Consider the following 18,041-nt stretch of genomic DNA (forward strand, 5'->3'; position numbering starts at 1 on the left):
TGGCTATTGAGAGCCTGGGCATGGAGCAGCAGCCACATGGGAGCATTACACATAGGTGTCCTGGCCAGCTGGCTACATCATTTGCAGACATGTTCTTTTTACCCTTGTGTGTGCCCAAACTTGCCTCCAGCGCATTTTACAGCACTGCAAAATCACTGTGCTGCTGCTGTTTTTCAGGTCTTGCACTTCTGTTCAAGAGCAGGGCAGGTTTTGCTCTGACAGCAATAAATCTGGTGCTAACTGCCGACTTAGCTAAAGGAAACCAACAATTCATAAATAATGAAACACACTATTATCTTTAGACCACATTGGTTCCCAGGAAAACCACAGAATAGAAGCGATTGCCACTTGGCTGTTCAAAAAGAAACAGTAATTAAAATGGAGGTACAATAAGACTGTCATTTGTACATGACCATTGTAACCCCTAAAATTTTATTTAGTCACATTGCCTGAATTAATTTGAGATACCACAATTTCAGTGTCTTTGTTCTTATAAACACCAGACTGCCATGCTTTTTGTTTTTTATCTATCTGCATGACTCGGAACTGTTGTGTGCCGTCCGCTTGGAGAGCAGCAGTATGAGCATCGGATAACATGTTTTTATTGTACTCCTGAAATGACCAAACAACTACTTTTTTTTCTGTTCAGATTACTTTGAAAAAGCATACTAGTAGTTCATCATATCTTGGTGTCAGTGTGAGCATGGATAAGGGAAAACAGTCTGAAATGATGTTTAGCATTCAGACTCCTCCTGGTCCTACTCCTTCCTCATGGGCAATGAAAAGTCCAAGGTAGCTGTCAACATGCCTGTAGTGCTTTTGGGTCTGTGTAATACAGTTGCTGTAATCAAATCTCATGTGTCAGATCTCCAGAAGATTACTTGGAGCTTGCAGGAAGAGACAGTTTATCTAGGGCACTTCTATAGCTGTGTTCTGAGTTTTGATTTATTTTTCCCCACACCTTTCTCTGGTGCATCTAAGGTTGCTCAGAGCTGAACCAATACTCTGGGAAAAAAAAAAAAAAAAAAGTCCTTTCTCTTTGCTACCAGTTTGGTGTGTCCTGCTCTTTTATTCAGATGTTTCCTAAATTAGTTACTTTAGGTCTAAAGGAATTTCTGTCAATACTGTATTATAAAGGACTCTTCAGCTCTGTTCCATGAGGTGCATTTCATGGTGTTGGGATCCTTTAAACCTCTTTTTTTGTGAATGTCTGTGGCTACGGATGACATCTCCGCCTCTGCTCTTGTCTGCCAGTGACAAGCAACAACTCAGTCATTAGAGGCCAAGACGCTTTGCTCTAACAAGTCACCACATTTACAGCAGATACACTGAGTTGAAATGAAATGTTCTGTAATGCATAGGAGGTTAGACTAGATGATTTAAGGGTTTCTTTCTGTTCTATCCTATTTGAAGTCCAGGTTGGAAGCAGATGCTGAAAGTTTTTGTGGTCTAGTCCAGCATCAGAGACATCTTGCCTTTATTGTGCCTGAATAGTGTGGAGATGATGGTCCCCATAGGGACTGGATTTGATACTCAGTTACATTCTAAGAAGTTGATGTGGCGTTACAAATATATTTGTAATGTTTTCCTCATTTATATACAGCTTCTACTCCTTTTCTGAAGCTTTTGTGGTTTTGTCTTCTGTTTTTACAGAAAAACAGGAACTGCAACCAAATGACTTGGCTATCTCAAAGTCTTTTGAGTCCTCCAGTCGTATGTTTGTCTACCGAAAAGATCTGACTGATTCTTTGGTAAGAATCTGTATTGTATACATCCCACTTTTTATTTGTTTGATTCTAGATCAAGACCTTAATATTCCTCTCGGGCTTTTTCAGTACAAAATTTATTTTTTGCTTCCTTAGTGAAGCTTAACTGAAAAAAAAATTATCTTTCATTAACAGCATTTGACTGAACAGTAATAGAATTTGTTTATCAATTTCAGATAGACCAAAGCTTCTGTACAGCTTAAATTGTTCAATCCACATCAGCCTGGAAAAGCTGACTTGTGCTTGTACAGGACTGGATGGGATGAGAATTATTCAGGGCTGTGTAACTTTTCCCCCCACCCCCCACCCCCATTGTGCCTCTGTAACACTTAAAGTGGCTGGTTCATAATCATACAAGGTGATAGACAAACTCCATGGAATTAGTACATGTAGAAATAGATGTTGTGGGAGTTCTATCGAAATTACTGGGCGTGTCACTGCAGTGTTTTGGCAGCCACATGGTCAGTCTGTGGCTGGCATATATCACTGGCAGTATGTCCTGTCCCCTTCCTTGTCTCTCCATCCTCTTGCTAGTTCTGAGGAGGGGAGCGGATTGAAGGGCAGCAGGTCTCTCATTCCCTCTGTCCTCAAATTGGGATTGCAAACTCTCCACCCATGATTTCCCAAAACCTCAGTGAGGCAGTAACAGTCAGGCACTCAAAAGATTACCCTTTCACTAGTTTTCTGATAATTATGCAGTTGTTTCAAGGAAAGCGCAGGGACATGGCAACTGACTTCTGCATGCTGTCAGTGCTGCTAGCATCTGTGCATTCATCCTAGGGATGAGAAATGTCTATTTACATTTTGTTGGATCAGTGTGCCCCGAAGAGCTGACACACCGCTATCATTGTAATATGTCACCCCCATTATCTGTGGCATTCTAGCCACCTCTAAAAATGTGAATATTAAGGGAAGATTTCCAGCGCAGACAGGTGACAGCCAATCTAGTTTCATTAGTTACATGATAAAAATCGCAAAACTTGCTGTAACTGTCAGAAATATAGCACCAAAGTAATGGCTTAACTGATAAGAGTAATCTTTCATCTTGGCACATGGTTCATGTGCCAAGTTTCAGACTGATGAAGTAAAAAAACCCAAGAGAAATGCAAACCCTTGAAAATCCAAGCTAATACTGGAAATGTCAAATGACCCTTAACGCCAGCAGTACCAGTGCACTCCACAGTAATATGCTGAGTAACTTTTATGAATCAGGACCCACAGTATTTTACTGTTTGTTGGTGATTACATTTGGAGTAGATTAATCATCAAATGTATGGATTTATCTTATATGTAAAGGTGGATTGGTGGGCAAATTCTAATCTGGTGTGTTTGCAGAATGATTCCTTTATCTTATAATACAAAAAGTTCGTGGCGTCTTAATCTAGATTAATTTTTCTGATGGTTTCAGGGTTTTTATTTTCATTATGCTGTCTGCTTGGTCAGTGTTTTATATTCAAGGTTTAGAGAAAAAGAGGCCAAATCCAATAGAGTCATTGATCCTATTGACCCATTTCCTGTTTCAAGCTATTTATTAAATAGGCTGTAACTCCTTCATTCTGACTAGTGGGGGGAAAAAACTCTTAGAGTGCACTTAGAGAAGATTACTTAGCTCTGTTTGGTACCTTGGTCCCGTAGTTGTTTCATTGCAGAACTTTTGGCTTTGCTGAGGATTTTTTTGCTCTTGGCTATTGATTTAGAACCCATTTGCTGAAAATGAGGAGTTGCAGCAAAGGTCGGTGAGAATTTTGGGAATCAACACCTGGGATCTTGCCTTAGAACTAACAAACTTTGACTGGAGCCTTTTCAATGCCATTCATGAGGTAAGAAGCAACATGTCCACTTCCAGGTATATTACTCTCATGCAGCACTGTGCCGTTATGATTCATTTTGGAGCATCAGTATTCCTTGATGCTCAGTTCACCATCATGACAGCATGATTTGGCAGCTCTCAGTAGTGGTGGCATTGAATCAGGTCCCAGAGATGTGTTGCAATCCTTGATACTGAAAAAATTTGTCAAAGGTTTGTAACTTCCCTGTGCTGGGGCATCTCATATGTTCCCTGTATACCTGGTGGGTCTTACTGAGATTTGCCTCAAGAGTAGAAGAGCAGGATTATTCTCAAAAAACTGTCTGTGTGAATATGTTATATATGCAAATTGTCCTTTGCACTTGATAATGTTCCAGAAAATATAGGATTCTACAAATAGGTTTCCTTGATATCACTTCAACCACAAAAGAATTCACTATTTCAGCAATTTAGATGATCACATTACCGTTCTTGTTAGGTTTCAGTGAGATAAAAAATACTGGGCAGGCTTTATAAAATGGGATAATGACCCACTTCAGTGCCCGTCGGGTTGTTTAAATGGCTTTGATAGGTTCTGGTGTGAGCTGCTGAGTAAAATACACAGTTAACAGTACAAAATGTCACTGGAAAATATCATTCACTGAAAAGCATGTTGGCTTTCTGAGAAAATAAATGGGAAATTCCCTTGCTTCTCATCAGATGCTCTACTTGATCTTTCATTTCAGGTTCTTTTATTCAGGTTAGACACTTGAAATCTAGAGCTGGCCAAGTGGGGTTTTTTGCACAGAAATCAAGACCCACACCTCTGTGGATGAAACTTGGCCATTTTTAGGAAGAAGTTTGAATAGAAATTTTTCAGATTCTGAAATGGTCTGATATGGTTGGTTTTTCATACTGGAACAGAAGTGATAAAATACAGAATGAGATGCATTGTTTATGTCCTGTACCTGGCTGTAGCCAGAAGTGGAACTGCAGGAAATCTCACAAGAAAAGCATGTCTTGCAGGACTTCCAGTCCACCTGCCTACTGTAATAAGCCTCTAGACTTTGCTAAGACAAACCTGACCTCGAATCATTTGTGATTGGCTTATGGATAATGAGAAAATAGCCATTTGTATCCAGGTCTTGTTTCAAAAACATACTTCTAAATAATTCATAATTCATTTACATTTAAATTGTTTTTATATCCCTAATAATGTTGTCAATGTCTTCCAGCAAGAGCTTATATACTTCACATTCAGCAGACAGGGCAGTGCTGAAAACACTGAGAATCTCAGTCTTCTGCTTCAAAGATGCAATGAGGTCCAGCTTTGGGTTGCCACCGAGATACTCCTTTGCAGCCAGCTTTGCAAACGTGTACAGCTAGTCAAAAAGTTCATCAAGATTGCTGCCCAGTAAGTTGCTAAAGTTATAACAAAAATCCTTGAATTCACATGCTTTATTTGGTGAGAAGTAGGTGCAAAAGCAAAGAAAGAAAACTAATGTCATCCTATGTTTTAGTAGTATAGTAAGCACGCCTAGATAAAACAGTTCATAAATAACAACAGCAAACACTGGCCAAAACTAGATGTAGTACAGTATATGCTGCTCACATCTTCCCCAGCAGCTTAGCTGCTGTATCTGCAGCATCAACTGCAAAATGCCTGATGGTGCAGAGATACCTCCTTTTTTAGCAGAGATAACCTGAGGACTGTCATACAAAATTCTTTGAGCATCATCACAGTTATCCACCAAAGACTACAGAAACAAAAAAAACTCTGTTATAATCTTAAAGGTCCTACCTCTAGAGAGGAAACTAGTTGGAGTAAGCTGTTGCCCTATGTAATCCTCTCTGGAGTGCTTGTCTGTTTATTGGAGGTGGAATGCTTCATCGATTAGATTTAATGGTCTATTACCAAATAGTGCTGGCATTTATTTCTTGGAACAGAATACAGATATATACTGTAGACAGAGAGTTCTTTTCTCTGTAATCACTCTTATTTTAGTAACCAAGGAAATGGCGCAATTTAAATATGTGCAACCATTCTCCTCGCCTCTCCACTTGTTGGTCTTCTGCAGTATTTGAATATGCATGTTCATGGAAAATGTATAATTTGTTCCCTTCATCGACTGAGTTGATTTAATTTGCAAGGCACTTACATAGAAAGGACTGTTCTCTGCTGAAGCAGTGCCTTTGGTGAAATGAATTCTTCTAATCTAATCTAGTGTAACTCATAAATGTGATTCAATTTAGTTTGCAAGTTGTATGGTATCCAGTAACACATTCATTTTCTTCTGTATCGATGGCCAAGTTTGGTCCAATTACATAAAAAATGGTTGATCTGTGTGCCTTGCTTGCACCACAGTAGCATTAATTTGCATTCCAGGAAAAGTTTCATCTCTGTTCCACATGAGTAGGGATATATTTGTCACCAGACTGAAATGTTGCTCTGTTTGAATTAATTCCATCTCTGTTAAGTGAAAAGCCAGAGTTGTGGAGACAAATACAGTTGTCAGTAAACAGTAGACAGGCTCTCCCAGTGCACTGTGGAAGCACCCATCATCATAGCATGTACATGGTGAAATAATGGATAGACAAATAAGTGAGTGTGTAGTTTGCTCGGGATCTTCTTTTAATCAGAAAAACAGCTTTCTAAAAGAAGACATTATCATATATCATCAATTCTGGAAGAGTTGATGAAAGAGGAATAATTAGAGTGGAAGGATTGTGTGCTGAGTACAGGAGGATATGAGCCAAGCAGCCCTGATAAAAGGCAGAGAGCCGTGAGCAGCTCTGGCTGCTCACTATTCTCTGCTCCCAGATTGAGCCAGGAATTGGTGTCTCTTGACTTTCAGCTTGTCATCAAAGCACCAGGATTAAGATCTGATGTCTAATGCTTGTGTGCTTCACTGTTGAGGAACACCTGAAGAAGGAAGGCTTTTACACAAGTGTATCAATACATAAAAGAGAGACAGAGTTTTTGAAACCTACACTTCTGTTGATGAGCCAGTCTAAAAATCTAAAATGGAAAACAAGTGATTTGATAGAGAAAATGAATTAGCATGTTGTTAGAACTGAGCACGAGGGGGGCAGAGTGTGATAACTGGGCCTGTTAGGAACAAGCTCAAGGGAAGCATGCCAAAGCTTGAAGGATGGTGGACTGATGAGGGCTCTCCCTCTGCCATTTCATTTGAGAGAAGGGAAAGATGTTTAGAAACCAAGAAGGACATAGAGTGTATTATCAGTAAATTCACAGATGACACCAAGTTAAGCGGGAATGTCGATCTGCACAAGGATAGGGAGGCTTTACAGAGAGACCTGGATAGATTGGATCGGTGGGCCAACGTTAACGGGATGAGCTTCAACAAGGCCAAGTGCCAGGTCCTGCACTTGGGCCACAACAACCCCCTGCACGGCTACAGGCTTGGGGAGGTGCGGCCAGAGCTGTCTGGAAGAAAAGGATCTGGGGGCTCTAATTGACAAGCAGCTGAACACGAGCCAGCAGTGAGCCCGGGTGGCCAGGAGGGCCAACGGCATCCTGGCTTGTGTTAGAGATAGTGTGACCAGCAGAAGTAGGGAGGTGATGGTCCCCCTGTGCTCTGCACTGGTGAGGCCACACCTGGAGTTGTGTCCAGTTTTGGGCACCTCAATACGAGAGAGATCTCGAGGTGCTGGAGCGAGTGCAGAGGAGGGCAACAGAGCTGGTGAAGGGCCTGGGAATAAATCCTTTGAGAAGAGGTTGAAGGAGCTGGGACTGCTCAATTTGAGGAAGAGAAGGCTGAGGGGAGACCTCATCACTCTCTACAGCTACCTGAAAGGACATTGTAGAGAGGTTGGTGCTGGTCTCTTCTCACAGGTGATTAGTGACAGAAGAAGAGGGAACAGCTTTAAACTCCAACAGGGGAGGTTTAGACTGGACATTAGGAAAAAATTTTCACAGAAAGAGTGGCCAGACAGTGGAATGGGCTGCCCAGGGATGTGGTGGAGTCACCATCCCTGGATGTGTTTAAGGGTTGTTTAGATGAGATGTTGGGGGATACGGTGTAGGGGAGACCTTTGTAGAGTAGGGCGGATGGTTGGATTCGATGATCCAAAGGGTCTTTTCCAACCTGAATGATTCTGTGATTCTATGTTGAGGAGTTAGAGAAATAGATCAGCATAGGGTCAGAATAAATGGATTACAATGGCAGCTCTCTTGCTTCCCAAATAGTGGCTGACTGTAAAAGATGTACCTTCTCTATGCAGTTCTTTGTGAGAAATGGGCACATCCAATAGACTGCTTATCTAGCCTATGCTGGACATCTTTCTTGTTTTGGAATTAATTACCTTTGGGAGCTGCCTAACTTTAGTGTTAAAAGGAGTCTACACAACAAAGTAAGGATTAACTTTTAAGACAGCTGAACTGAGAAATACACCATCACAGTGGTGAGTAAAAGCTTAATAAAACTTGTAACAAGTGCTGGCATGTTTCCAGTCTAAGGCCTCATCACTTTTCCCCGATGATAAATCCCAGTGAATGCAGTGGATTCATTCATACTTAAAATTATCTTAAAAGAGGGTTCTCACTCTCTCTCACACACACACGTATGTATGTTTATAGTGGTTTATAGAACCTACAAGAGAAAGGGGAATCTTTTTGTTTGAAAAGGACTTAATATTTCAGGATTTCCAATTTTCTAATGGACTAGAAATAAGCAGGGTCTGATCTTATATAGTAAAATGTCAAAGAATAGAGGTATCAAGCAAATTCCATAGGGACCTGTATTGGAAACAGTGCTAACTGCAACTAATTTATAGGGGTATGTAAATTGAATGTTAATCAGATTTTCAGACAACAAAAATGATGAGGGATTGCAAATGCATTGGAGGATAGAAAAAAAAAAAGATCTGAAAAGTCTAATGGCATGTGCAAACAGCAATAGGATAAGATTTAATTTAAGATAGATGCAAAGTAATTCAGCTAGGGAATGCTAATACTTAACTGAAGAAATAAATGCCTGATTGTAAAGAACAGTACTGTGACAGAGGTCCTTGGGTGATAATAGATGACAAATTAAAGGCAAGGACAAAGTGTGATGCTGTTCCAAATAAATAATTTCATCTTTGTTTTATGCTTGCATAGGAGAAAGGTGTAAGAACTTAGAGCCTAAACAGTAATTATGTTTCTCCTTCCTTCCCCACCGTCTCACTACATGTCCTTGGTAAGAATGAAACACATGAGAGAAAAGTTAAAATAAATTACAAAGAATTCAATGAAGGAAAAGTAGATTGCAGGACCACAAAGAGAAAGTGAAGGAACCGATGTTGTACAATTTACAGAAAAGATGAAAAAGGGGATGAAAATACGTACAATACAACAGAATAGAGATCAAGGAATTATCCTCTGTGGTAAAGGACAGCTGGGAGTAACTTGAACATTGAAAATGGAAAATTACTTCTGACAGCAAAGGGAAAAAATAATCTGCCAACAACAGTGGTGATGAGACAGTGGAACATTTGCTAAAAAACTTCTTAGAGACCCCATCACCTAGAATGCAGGTGGTCATGAGAGGACATTTAATGAGTTCATTATGTGGAAGATGACTGTACGTTAGTGCTGAGGGTTGAAATGGGACTCAGTAACCTAGGATACCTGTGCATTCCATTTATCTGAGTACAAAAAAGTCAGAATACAGTGTTTATATTTTTATTCCGCAGCTGTAAAGCCCAAAGAAATCTGAATTCATTCTTTGCTATTGTTATGGGTCTCAACACTGCATCTGTCAGCCGGCTGTCTCAGACTTGGGAGGTAAGATACATCTCTGTATCTTTTAGACCCTGTCAAAACCATTTCTCACAAAGTTTGTATACTGTTGAATTACCTTTTCTTTCTAATTACTGTTTTTTCATGCTGAAATCAAACATGGAATATTAGTAGAGAAACTTCTCCGTGACTTGAAACTTGAGATACACAGCTATTCAAATAAAATAAATGTCCTTCGAGAGCTTTTAAATAAGAACAAACCAAGGAGACCTTACCCTCTTAAAAAAAATCAGGTAAATTATCCTAGAATTTAAAGTAGCTGTCAGAACAGAAAGTCTTACACAGGTGGCTTCAAACAAGCAGTACCTTATGGAATAATTTTTTTTAAAATTGCAAAGTAGAAATAAACCCTCTTTAATTCTTCTTTATCAGCTCTTTCGCAGCTGCATCTTGAACAACAAATTTAGGAAATAGGCCATGAATAAGGAGCATACTGGAGAACAGAGATTATCTGCTAAGGAAGCTACCAGTTGCTAGAGGGAGCACGGGATGTTTAGAGGCGGATCCCACTGCGATCTGTTTATATTGTGGATTTGTTTTTCCATCCAAGTAAATTATTGAGTGGTAGTATCTGCAAACTTACTATATCTGCTGATGAACCAAAAATTGCAGGAGGAGTACTTTAGTGTGATGGGGTGAAGCCTTATCCCTCCCCCATGTCCCCAACACCACAAGCAGGCAGTACTCAAAAATTATCAATCTGTAATACAAAGTGACAGACAACGACTGTGATCTCCTGCCATGAAGATACTCTTGAGCACCAACAGCTGAAATCAAATGGCCATCAGAGACTTAGAAACCTACCTAACACTGTCCAGAGCAAAGTCTTCCCTCTTAGCTGAAATCATGCATATGGAAACATCACTGTGTATGTTAGTGGCTTTGGCACAGAGAGAAGCAAGGGCAGTGACTGCTTCTGTGGAGAGAAGTTTCCTGGGACTGAGACAGGCAAGGAGGAGCAAAATTTAAATAAATGTATAATAAAAATTTTAGAGAAAAATACATACCTGAGGATGACAATACACAAACCCCTTGTCTCTCCCATTTCTAAAATGCTCCCCTAGGGAACATTTGCCCTTGCCTGCTCTTAGGTGTTGCCTCCATCCTATTTCTCTGAGCTTTGGTAGGAGAGTGGAAGGGATAAGGTATTGCATCAAAGGCAACGAGTGGCGATGTTGTAGATCTCTCCCACACAGAAGCACAGAGAAGGCTGCTATGTGGTGAGACCTCTGGAGGTCATGCGCTGCTAGTGGACTTCTGTCAGGAAAAGCAGAATATATTGCTTGTTGGAACAAGGAGTGCATCTGCATATGTACTGTTGTAAATATGTCATATTTCTGTGTGTGAAATATTTATGAAGTCATGCATATTTTTTTTATTTATAAAACTTCACTGCATGGGAAGTTTCAAAAGCAGAAGGTTATTTGCATTAGTAATGTGATTTCTAGAAAGTAGAGCATTGTTTATAAATTAATTATAATTACTTACACATGTAAATGAAACCTTCTGAATTTAAGCAACCATTTAGACACTCAATTATATTGGCTCTGCACTTGAATTCTTAAACAAGTAGTATACTCCTAGATGTATTCTTCTACTTTTTTTTTCTACAGTATGCTGTGTTTTAATGACCCTAACTTTCCCTGATTGAAGATACTAAGCATATGCAATTGCAGTTCCATGTTCAGTTATTTTAGCATTTTCAGCACACAGCACATCCACTTAATCTTAATTGTTCTAAATCTCTTTTCTCTCAGTAATGTCACTGTGGCTGTCAGGGTTTAATGACAAGACAGGATTTGCACTAAGAGGGGATATCTTTCACTAGACTAACTAGTATGGTTGGAAAAAGCAGGCAGGCTTTAAGGTCCACACACCATTCTTCAAGTTTGAAATACCAGCAGCAGAATTCAAACTGAAGAACAATTGCTTTGAGTATAATGAGGTGAATCCATTAAAACATCTTAGAGATGAAGTGGATGCTTGTGGAGCAGAGTGGGTGTTATCATATGGGGCAAGAAATTAGTTTGTGCTTGGACTCCCTTGCAAGGTGTTTTTTAAGGAAGATTCTCTTTCTCTGGCAGCAGCAGGTGCCAGTAGTACCACTGGTCAGCCCTGGGGTGGTGCGTCAAACAGCACTGAGTGTTACACCTGTTCATTTCTAGAACCCATGTTTTAGGGGAAGATTGATTGCAACAAATGATTTAACCTGGATGCAATCACAGTGTCTGAATTCTCAGCCTGTGTTACTGTTTCTAACTTGATACGGGTATTAAGGTAAACGTAGCAGACATGGAAGCTAGGGAAGAAAATAAAAACAGCTGCTAACAAGCAGTTTCCATAAAAGAAGGATGCAGGTCCCCAAGGTGGGCTGCAGGGTCTGGTGCCTTATTGGCATCACACTGAATATGATCTGTAATTGCTCTTGGAGCTGAGGGGCAGAAGTGAACTGTCCAAGAAAGTGACAGGTGCTCCACACATGGCATTCTCATGGAAAAAAATGTCTCAGCATTTTTATGCCTATGTGTGTTTGGGTTTTTTTAAATCAGATTTACTTTTTTTCCTGTTTTCTCCACTTCAGAAAATTCCTGGGAAGTTCAAGAAACTTTTCACTGAACTTGAAAGTTTGACGGTAAGTACGGCGTTGACAGCAGAATGGCATTGCTTGTCTTTACCTGCCTTCCTTCTTCCTAATTTATTTGGAGGCTGCTTGTTATTATCTGGAGCTAAACTTGTCATGTCAGATCTGCGATTTGCTGAAGGCCACGCAGCTCTCTAGAGCTCAGAGGTGGTCTCCAAACACAAAAGGAAAAAGGCTGTATTCCTGACAGCTGGACGAAGGGCAGAGAGGTGAATGTAGTGTTGGTTCCCTAGCATCAATTTGGAAGCTGTTCTTTTGCTCTGGTGGTTAATCAGCCTTTATCCAAAGCAACGTGCCATGGATCAGGAGAAGAGGAGGACAGCTGAAGTTTAAAAAAAAAAAATCAAAATCAGAGGCTAAGGGTCTTTGTCAGCATTATCAAAGCTGAATAAACAAGTGTTTCCTCTGGCTGTCATGGAAGCGGGTGCATGGTGAGATCACTGCCTGGCGCGGGGAACATGAGATCCAGCCTTTAACGGTTGTCACGCTTCTGTACTTGGAGTCCTTTATAAATTAATGTGTTTTCAAGGTTGTGTGTGAGCTGCTATACAGAAACATTCATTTATATGGGAAATTGAGATGACTTTTTGAATTACTTACACAACACCACTGAAACATACTCTTATTTTATTTTAAAGTCTTCAATATGCTGTATTGATCCGAGAGCAGTTTTTGTGAGGATTTTTTTGTTGTTGGGTGGGTTGGCTTTTTTTTAAGAAGAAATTAATCAACAATACATTCTGGGATACATTTTGTGCCAGACTGTAAAATGAAGAGATTTGGTAGTAGAAGTTTGTGGGGAAATTACAGAGCAGTCCCAGTGAATCTATTCTGCAGTTTACTCCCATTTTAGCGCTGCTTCATCTAGAAGAACGTAATTGCTTTTGTTCCTTTCACTGTTTACGTTTCCTGTTCAGTTTAGTAAGTCACCTAGCTTAGAAAACCTTTATCTAGCTTGTTTCCTGAAGAAACCTTTTATGTCTAAATCATGTTCAGATCATAAGCTCATAATGGATTTAGAATTGCTCTTTTTATAGCCTATTGATTTTTCTCTCTATTATCTAAATCGTTTTGTAGGATCCTTCTCTGAATCATAAAGCTTACAGAGATGCATTCAAGAAAATGAAATCTCCGAAAATTCCCTTCATGCCCTTACTTCTGAAAGGTAATGTTAAAGCTTGGCTGCTCTTCTTCGTTGTGGTTAATTAAAAGAAGTGTAAGCTGGCACTTCCTTCACGTGGTCTTATGATAATTATGTGGCAGTTGTAGTAGTATCTACAAGATAGCACTTGGTCTGAGTAATAAACTGCTGCCTTTTAAGACAGGGGGAAAACAGGAATTTTCACACAGGTTTTCAGACTTCAGTACCTTCCCATCACGCATGGCTAGAGCAGTGTGCCAATGCTTTGGCCACATCCTCTTCCCTAGAGAAGCGAGACCTTGCAAGCCCCAGAGCAGGGCTGCCCAGCTGCGCTGGGAGCATCCTCACAGGTGGCCTCAGCCATGCTGCTGTTTGGAGATGCTTGTCCTGCCTTGCCAGGGTGAGCATACTTGGTGTCACCCTGAAGGCAGAACTTATCTGTCTATCTTGAGAGAAAGGGATTTTCAAGCCTCTTATAGGTCTGAAAGAGATAAATAAAATTTTACTATTAAAAAAAATATTTTTAAAAATCTGTTAAGACAAAATACAACTACTTGCTCAATGCAGAGAACTGGGCAGCTAATTAAGTGACAGGTATTTCAAATATTCCATTGTCTTGGAGTCATTAATTGTTAATTGCCTTGTCTTTGAACATGGCAAATTCATTTGATTGTTCCTGTATTCTGAAAGTGTTCTCTTTAGGCTGTTTATTCCAGCCTGCTGCTGCTGTGAGTTTAAATTATTTGAAGACAGTTCTCCAGATCAGTTGGTGACGGTTCGGGAGCCATCAGGCACTTCCTCTCTTTGCTCTCATCAAAGGAGTTTGCATTAATTCAGATGGATACGATTATCAGGGCTTCAAAATCAATGTTTTTAAAGTCTTCTCAAATATGTCTTGCCTGCAAAGGCAGCAAACACAAACAAGTACCTTGTAGCAATGATGTTTGCACAGCACTACGATATAGTGTGTAAAAACATGTGCGTAAGCAGCATTCATGTCTCTAAAATGTATTGGAGATAGCAATAAGACTTTGCACATTATTACAGTAATTTTCTTCAATACAGCGATCCATAAGGAGATGTTGCCAAGGTCGGTAATTACCGAAGTATTGCACAGTATGTAGGACTTCATTCCATGTCAGGCATGTTTGTATTAACGCTGTTTCCAAGACCAATGAAATAAGCATGGATAGCATAGAAATCATTAGTAATGCAACAAATTACAGTATTTCAGCATAAGAGAAACAAAAGTAGTTTCTAGAAAAAAATGAAAATCATTAATACACTTTAATTATGAAAAATAACTTTCGAGTATTCTTTTAAAGTTAGTTAAATTTAAATACAGAGCTCTCTTACAGCAGACAGATACAACTTCTGAAAATCAGGCATATTTTTCAAATGTGTAATAAAATACTGTGATATACCCTTACAACCTAGCTCAGATGCAATTTTCTGCTCTGCTGAATTTATCTAGACTCTTAGCTGTTGGCTGCAAAGCAAATTTCTGTTCCTTCCACCCTCAGAGATGTACACGTTGCTGTCATTGACTTAAAAAGCTGTGTGGAAATTTCTGCTTCTATTAGAAGTTCTCTATTAGACGTGACTGACAGTTTTTAAGTGCATTGATACAGAGACAAGTAATGGCTGTGTCCTGAAGCCACGTCCTTTTCCTGTCCCTTTCCCAGAATGCCCCAAAGCAGCCCAGCAGAGGAGGTATAGGGGGCTCTCTCCCTCCTTTCCCCTGGGTTTTAAGGATCCTCCGCAGGGGCAGGGAGGTGCTTGCAGCATCAGTGCCTGCCCCACTTACTCAGGGTGGCCATGGCCGGGAGGCAGCCTCCAGCCCAGCTGCCCTGGGGGCGCAGGAACTCTCCATCACCCCTCACACAGAGCTCTGCCTAATGCCTCTCAGCCCTGGGTTTCCACCTGCATGTGAAGCTATTAACATTTCCTTTCTAAGCAATTAGAAAATGCCCCTCAGGCACAGAACAAGTCTTTGAAACAAGAGGAAATAAATCACGTTGGCAGTTTTGAGGGAGGATGAAGGTGGTGGTGGGGTGACAAAGCATCCCCCAGCATCAGCTGCAGGTTTCCACTCCTAAAATCCCATGAAACTAGGGAGACCAAGTGAGCATCAGAGGGAGTCCTAGAGATGAGCACAGGAGAAATGCTGAGATGCACAGTTAGACTGGTGGGTTGGGGGTTGGCACCTCTGCCAACAGTGCCATTTGCCTGCTGGCAGACACAGCTGTGCCTTTTAAGAAGGAATGGTATAGGAGTCCTTTCTTGTTACAGTGGTGCTATATCCTCCTGGTACTACTGGGTACCCACAGATCCAGGAGAGCTGATAGGGGACATGGTGGCGGTGCTCCTGCTAGTATTTTCATAACCTGGAGGGTGCACAGAGTCAGAGCTTCAGCCCCCTCTGGGACTCTGTCATGTCCTTGATACTTCATGTCTGAGATAGGTCACACTTTGTGTCCTAATATGCATTAGAAAAATGGAGAAAATGACCTCAAACTACTGTTTTAATTGTAATCTTAACTTAGCAACATTTGTTTCACTTGATATTCCCTCTGCTCCAGTTCATTACACTGTGTTCAGCTCCCTTCCTGGAGCCAAATATAGACCTTTTCCTTTTCCTCTCACTGACCTTTTTGTTGCCTTTACAAATTCTCTCCAGCAACACTGTGTAAAAGTATTTTTCCCCCTAACCATAATGCTTATTTCAAGGCTTTTAACTTCAGTTTGGTGGCTTGTGTTTAACCTCCCCAGCTGGCCATCGCTATAGCCTGTGTCTCTGGAGAGGATGTTAGAATGTGTCCCACAGAGAGAGGAGAAGGGGAATCAGAGTCAACTGATGGCTCTGCCCCCATGGAGCTCTGGGCTCAGCCTCTGGCCAGCTGCAGGCCAGCCACAGCCATGGGCAGTGTGGACAGATCAGTGCTGCAGGGTGTGGAGAGCAAGCATGTCATGCAGGGCCATCCATCCCTCTGGATGCGCCCGCCTGCTCCCAGCCATCCTCTGTATGTTGTGCACCCCAGAAGTAACACAGACCAGGTTTAGTAAGAAATCTAAGAAATTTAGTTTATTTTGGTAAGAAATCTTCCACTTGAAAATTCTCTTGTTATAATGATGTGTACATAGTGGTTTTATCTAATAATCTCTGCATGTCATCATTATACCAGGTTTTTGTTCCACTGTTATAAGGTATTGTGTCAATCCTTAATGGGATATTTTCCTCTTTTTTTTCTTTTTGATGCTGCTTAGTAATTTCATTTCTTTGTTTTAAACAACCAAGCTCTGAAAAATAATTATTTTTCCTTTATTTTTTTTCAGATGTAACATTCATCCATGAAGGAAATAAAACTTTTCTGGATAACCTTGTTAATTTTGAAAAGCTGGTAAGTTAATTTTGTCCTTCCTGTTTTTGAAAGAGATTCACATTCTGTTTTTCCCTTTCGCTTCCTTCCCTTTTAAGATGAAAAGGTTTTCTTCTGGCTTAATCAAGAAGAAATGAACAGGAAGAAATAGACAGGGCTAAAAAGAGCAAGCAGGATAAACCAATCAACAGTCTATCTCCCCTGCCCCTTTCCTCTGCTCCTCTCTCTCCTCACTCCTTCTTTCCCCACTTCTGTGTAAAACGGCTAAGCCAGTGGTGGCCAGCATCACTGCCACACAGTCTGGTCTTTTTTTTTTTTTTTTTTTTCCCAGTGAGATCTATGCCTTTGTACCACCTTGTAGACTATTTCTCCTCAGTTAAGTTCTCCTGCTTCACCTTCCTCTGATTTTTTTTTTTCTCAAGGCACTAAAGAAAAGGTTTCTCTAATTTATCACTTGCCATCGGTTTGCTTATTCCAGGGATCTGAAATGAAAGCAAAATTTTTATTCTAGGTTAGATGATGAAGAAAATAATGCCTGAAATCTGAATTAAACTGACTGTAAATAGCACCGTAGAAGGGCACTCACTGACACTGTGTCTTTGGCCACATCTACTCTAGACATATGACATCTACTCTGGCATGGTATTACTGATAGAGGTTTGATTTATCTGATTTAGATATTTCATTTCTTTGTTGATAACATTTTTGTAGCACTGAAAGCCACAGTTTATATATCCGAACAGTGGTGGAGTGGAGAAACATTTGGATTTTTTTGTTGGCCTGGAATATTTGATAAAGAAAGCAAAATGTTCTTCCCAGTTGCTCTAGATGTGCCACGGGACTGTGAGTTCAGATGGCTGTGCCTGGTGAATTGTTCCCAACTAGTTTCTCCATGGGTTTCTACTTGTTTGAGAATGAACGTGCAACCATAGAGTTATTCATGAACCAGATGTTGAACTTATTTTCACATCCTATCATAATGTATGTTGTCTTTCAACTTGCAAGCAGATGTAGACTTTGACTTTTGAACCTGAGCTCCTCTTTTTGTGTTTTCTATTTGATTTCTCTAACTTTTCTTGTTGCAGAGTTTACAAGAACACTGATTTGCATTTGATGAAAGGTTTTCTTGTCCCAAGTCCATTAACTGTTTGACCTTTAGGTGTTTGCATAAAACTCATTAGCATGTTCTTCTTCATTGCCTCTCGGAAGTACATCCAATTAACATGTAAATTAAACTAGCTCTTGATGCACAGTAATTGTTACTAAAATCCCCCCACTGGCCCATATATTTATTTAGTGAATATGTAGGATCTGATTCTTGTTCCAGTCTTAGCCAGACCTTGTTAGTTTGTTTGTTTGTTGTTTAATCATGTATATATTTAATGTATGTTGGGCTTGCTGGGTAAGACTTCCTATCCTTTCTGTCACCATTGTGTCTCCAAAAGCAGTGGGAGCTTTGCTAATTGACTTCAGTGAGCCAGGATTTCACCTTTTCCAAGCAGATGGATAATGGGCATTTTAAAT

The 18,041-nt window shown here is 40.3% G+C and overlaps 1 protein-coding gene across 1 annotated transcript in view; it reads left to right on the top strand.

Moving 5' to 3' along the window:
- The window catches only part of LOC113477016 (rap guanine nucleotide exchange factor 5-like), a 68,833-nt gene that overhangs the window by 41,276 nt on the left and 9,516 nt on the right, over positions 1–18,041 (top strand). Inside the window, exons 10-16 of the mRNA XM_026843084.1 lie at positions 1,654–1,751; positions 3,464–3,586; positions 4,788–4,966; positions 9,250–9,340; positions 11,937–11,987; positions 13,074–13,161; positions 16,474–16,538. Coding sequence (XP_026698885.1) covers positions 1,654–1,751; positions 3,464–3,586; positions 4,788–4,966; positions 9,250–9,340; positions 11,937–11,987; positions 13,074–13,161; positions 16,474–16,538 — 695 coding nt within the window. The remainder of the gene's footprint in view (positions 1–1,653; positions 1,752–3,463; positions 3,587–4,787; positions 4,967–9,249; positions 9,341–11,936; positions 11,988–13,073; positions 13,162–16,473; positions 16,539–18,041) is intronic.

The sequence above is a fragment of the Athene cunicularia genome, assembly GCF_003259725.1.
Source record: "Athene cunicularia isolate RWA chromosome 2 unlocalized genomic scaffold, athCun1 chr2_part1, whole genome shotgun sequence".
NCBI classification, from domain to species: domain Eukaryota; kingdom Metazoa; phylum Chordata; class Aves; order Strigiformes; family Strigidae; genus Athene; species Athene cunicularia.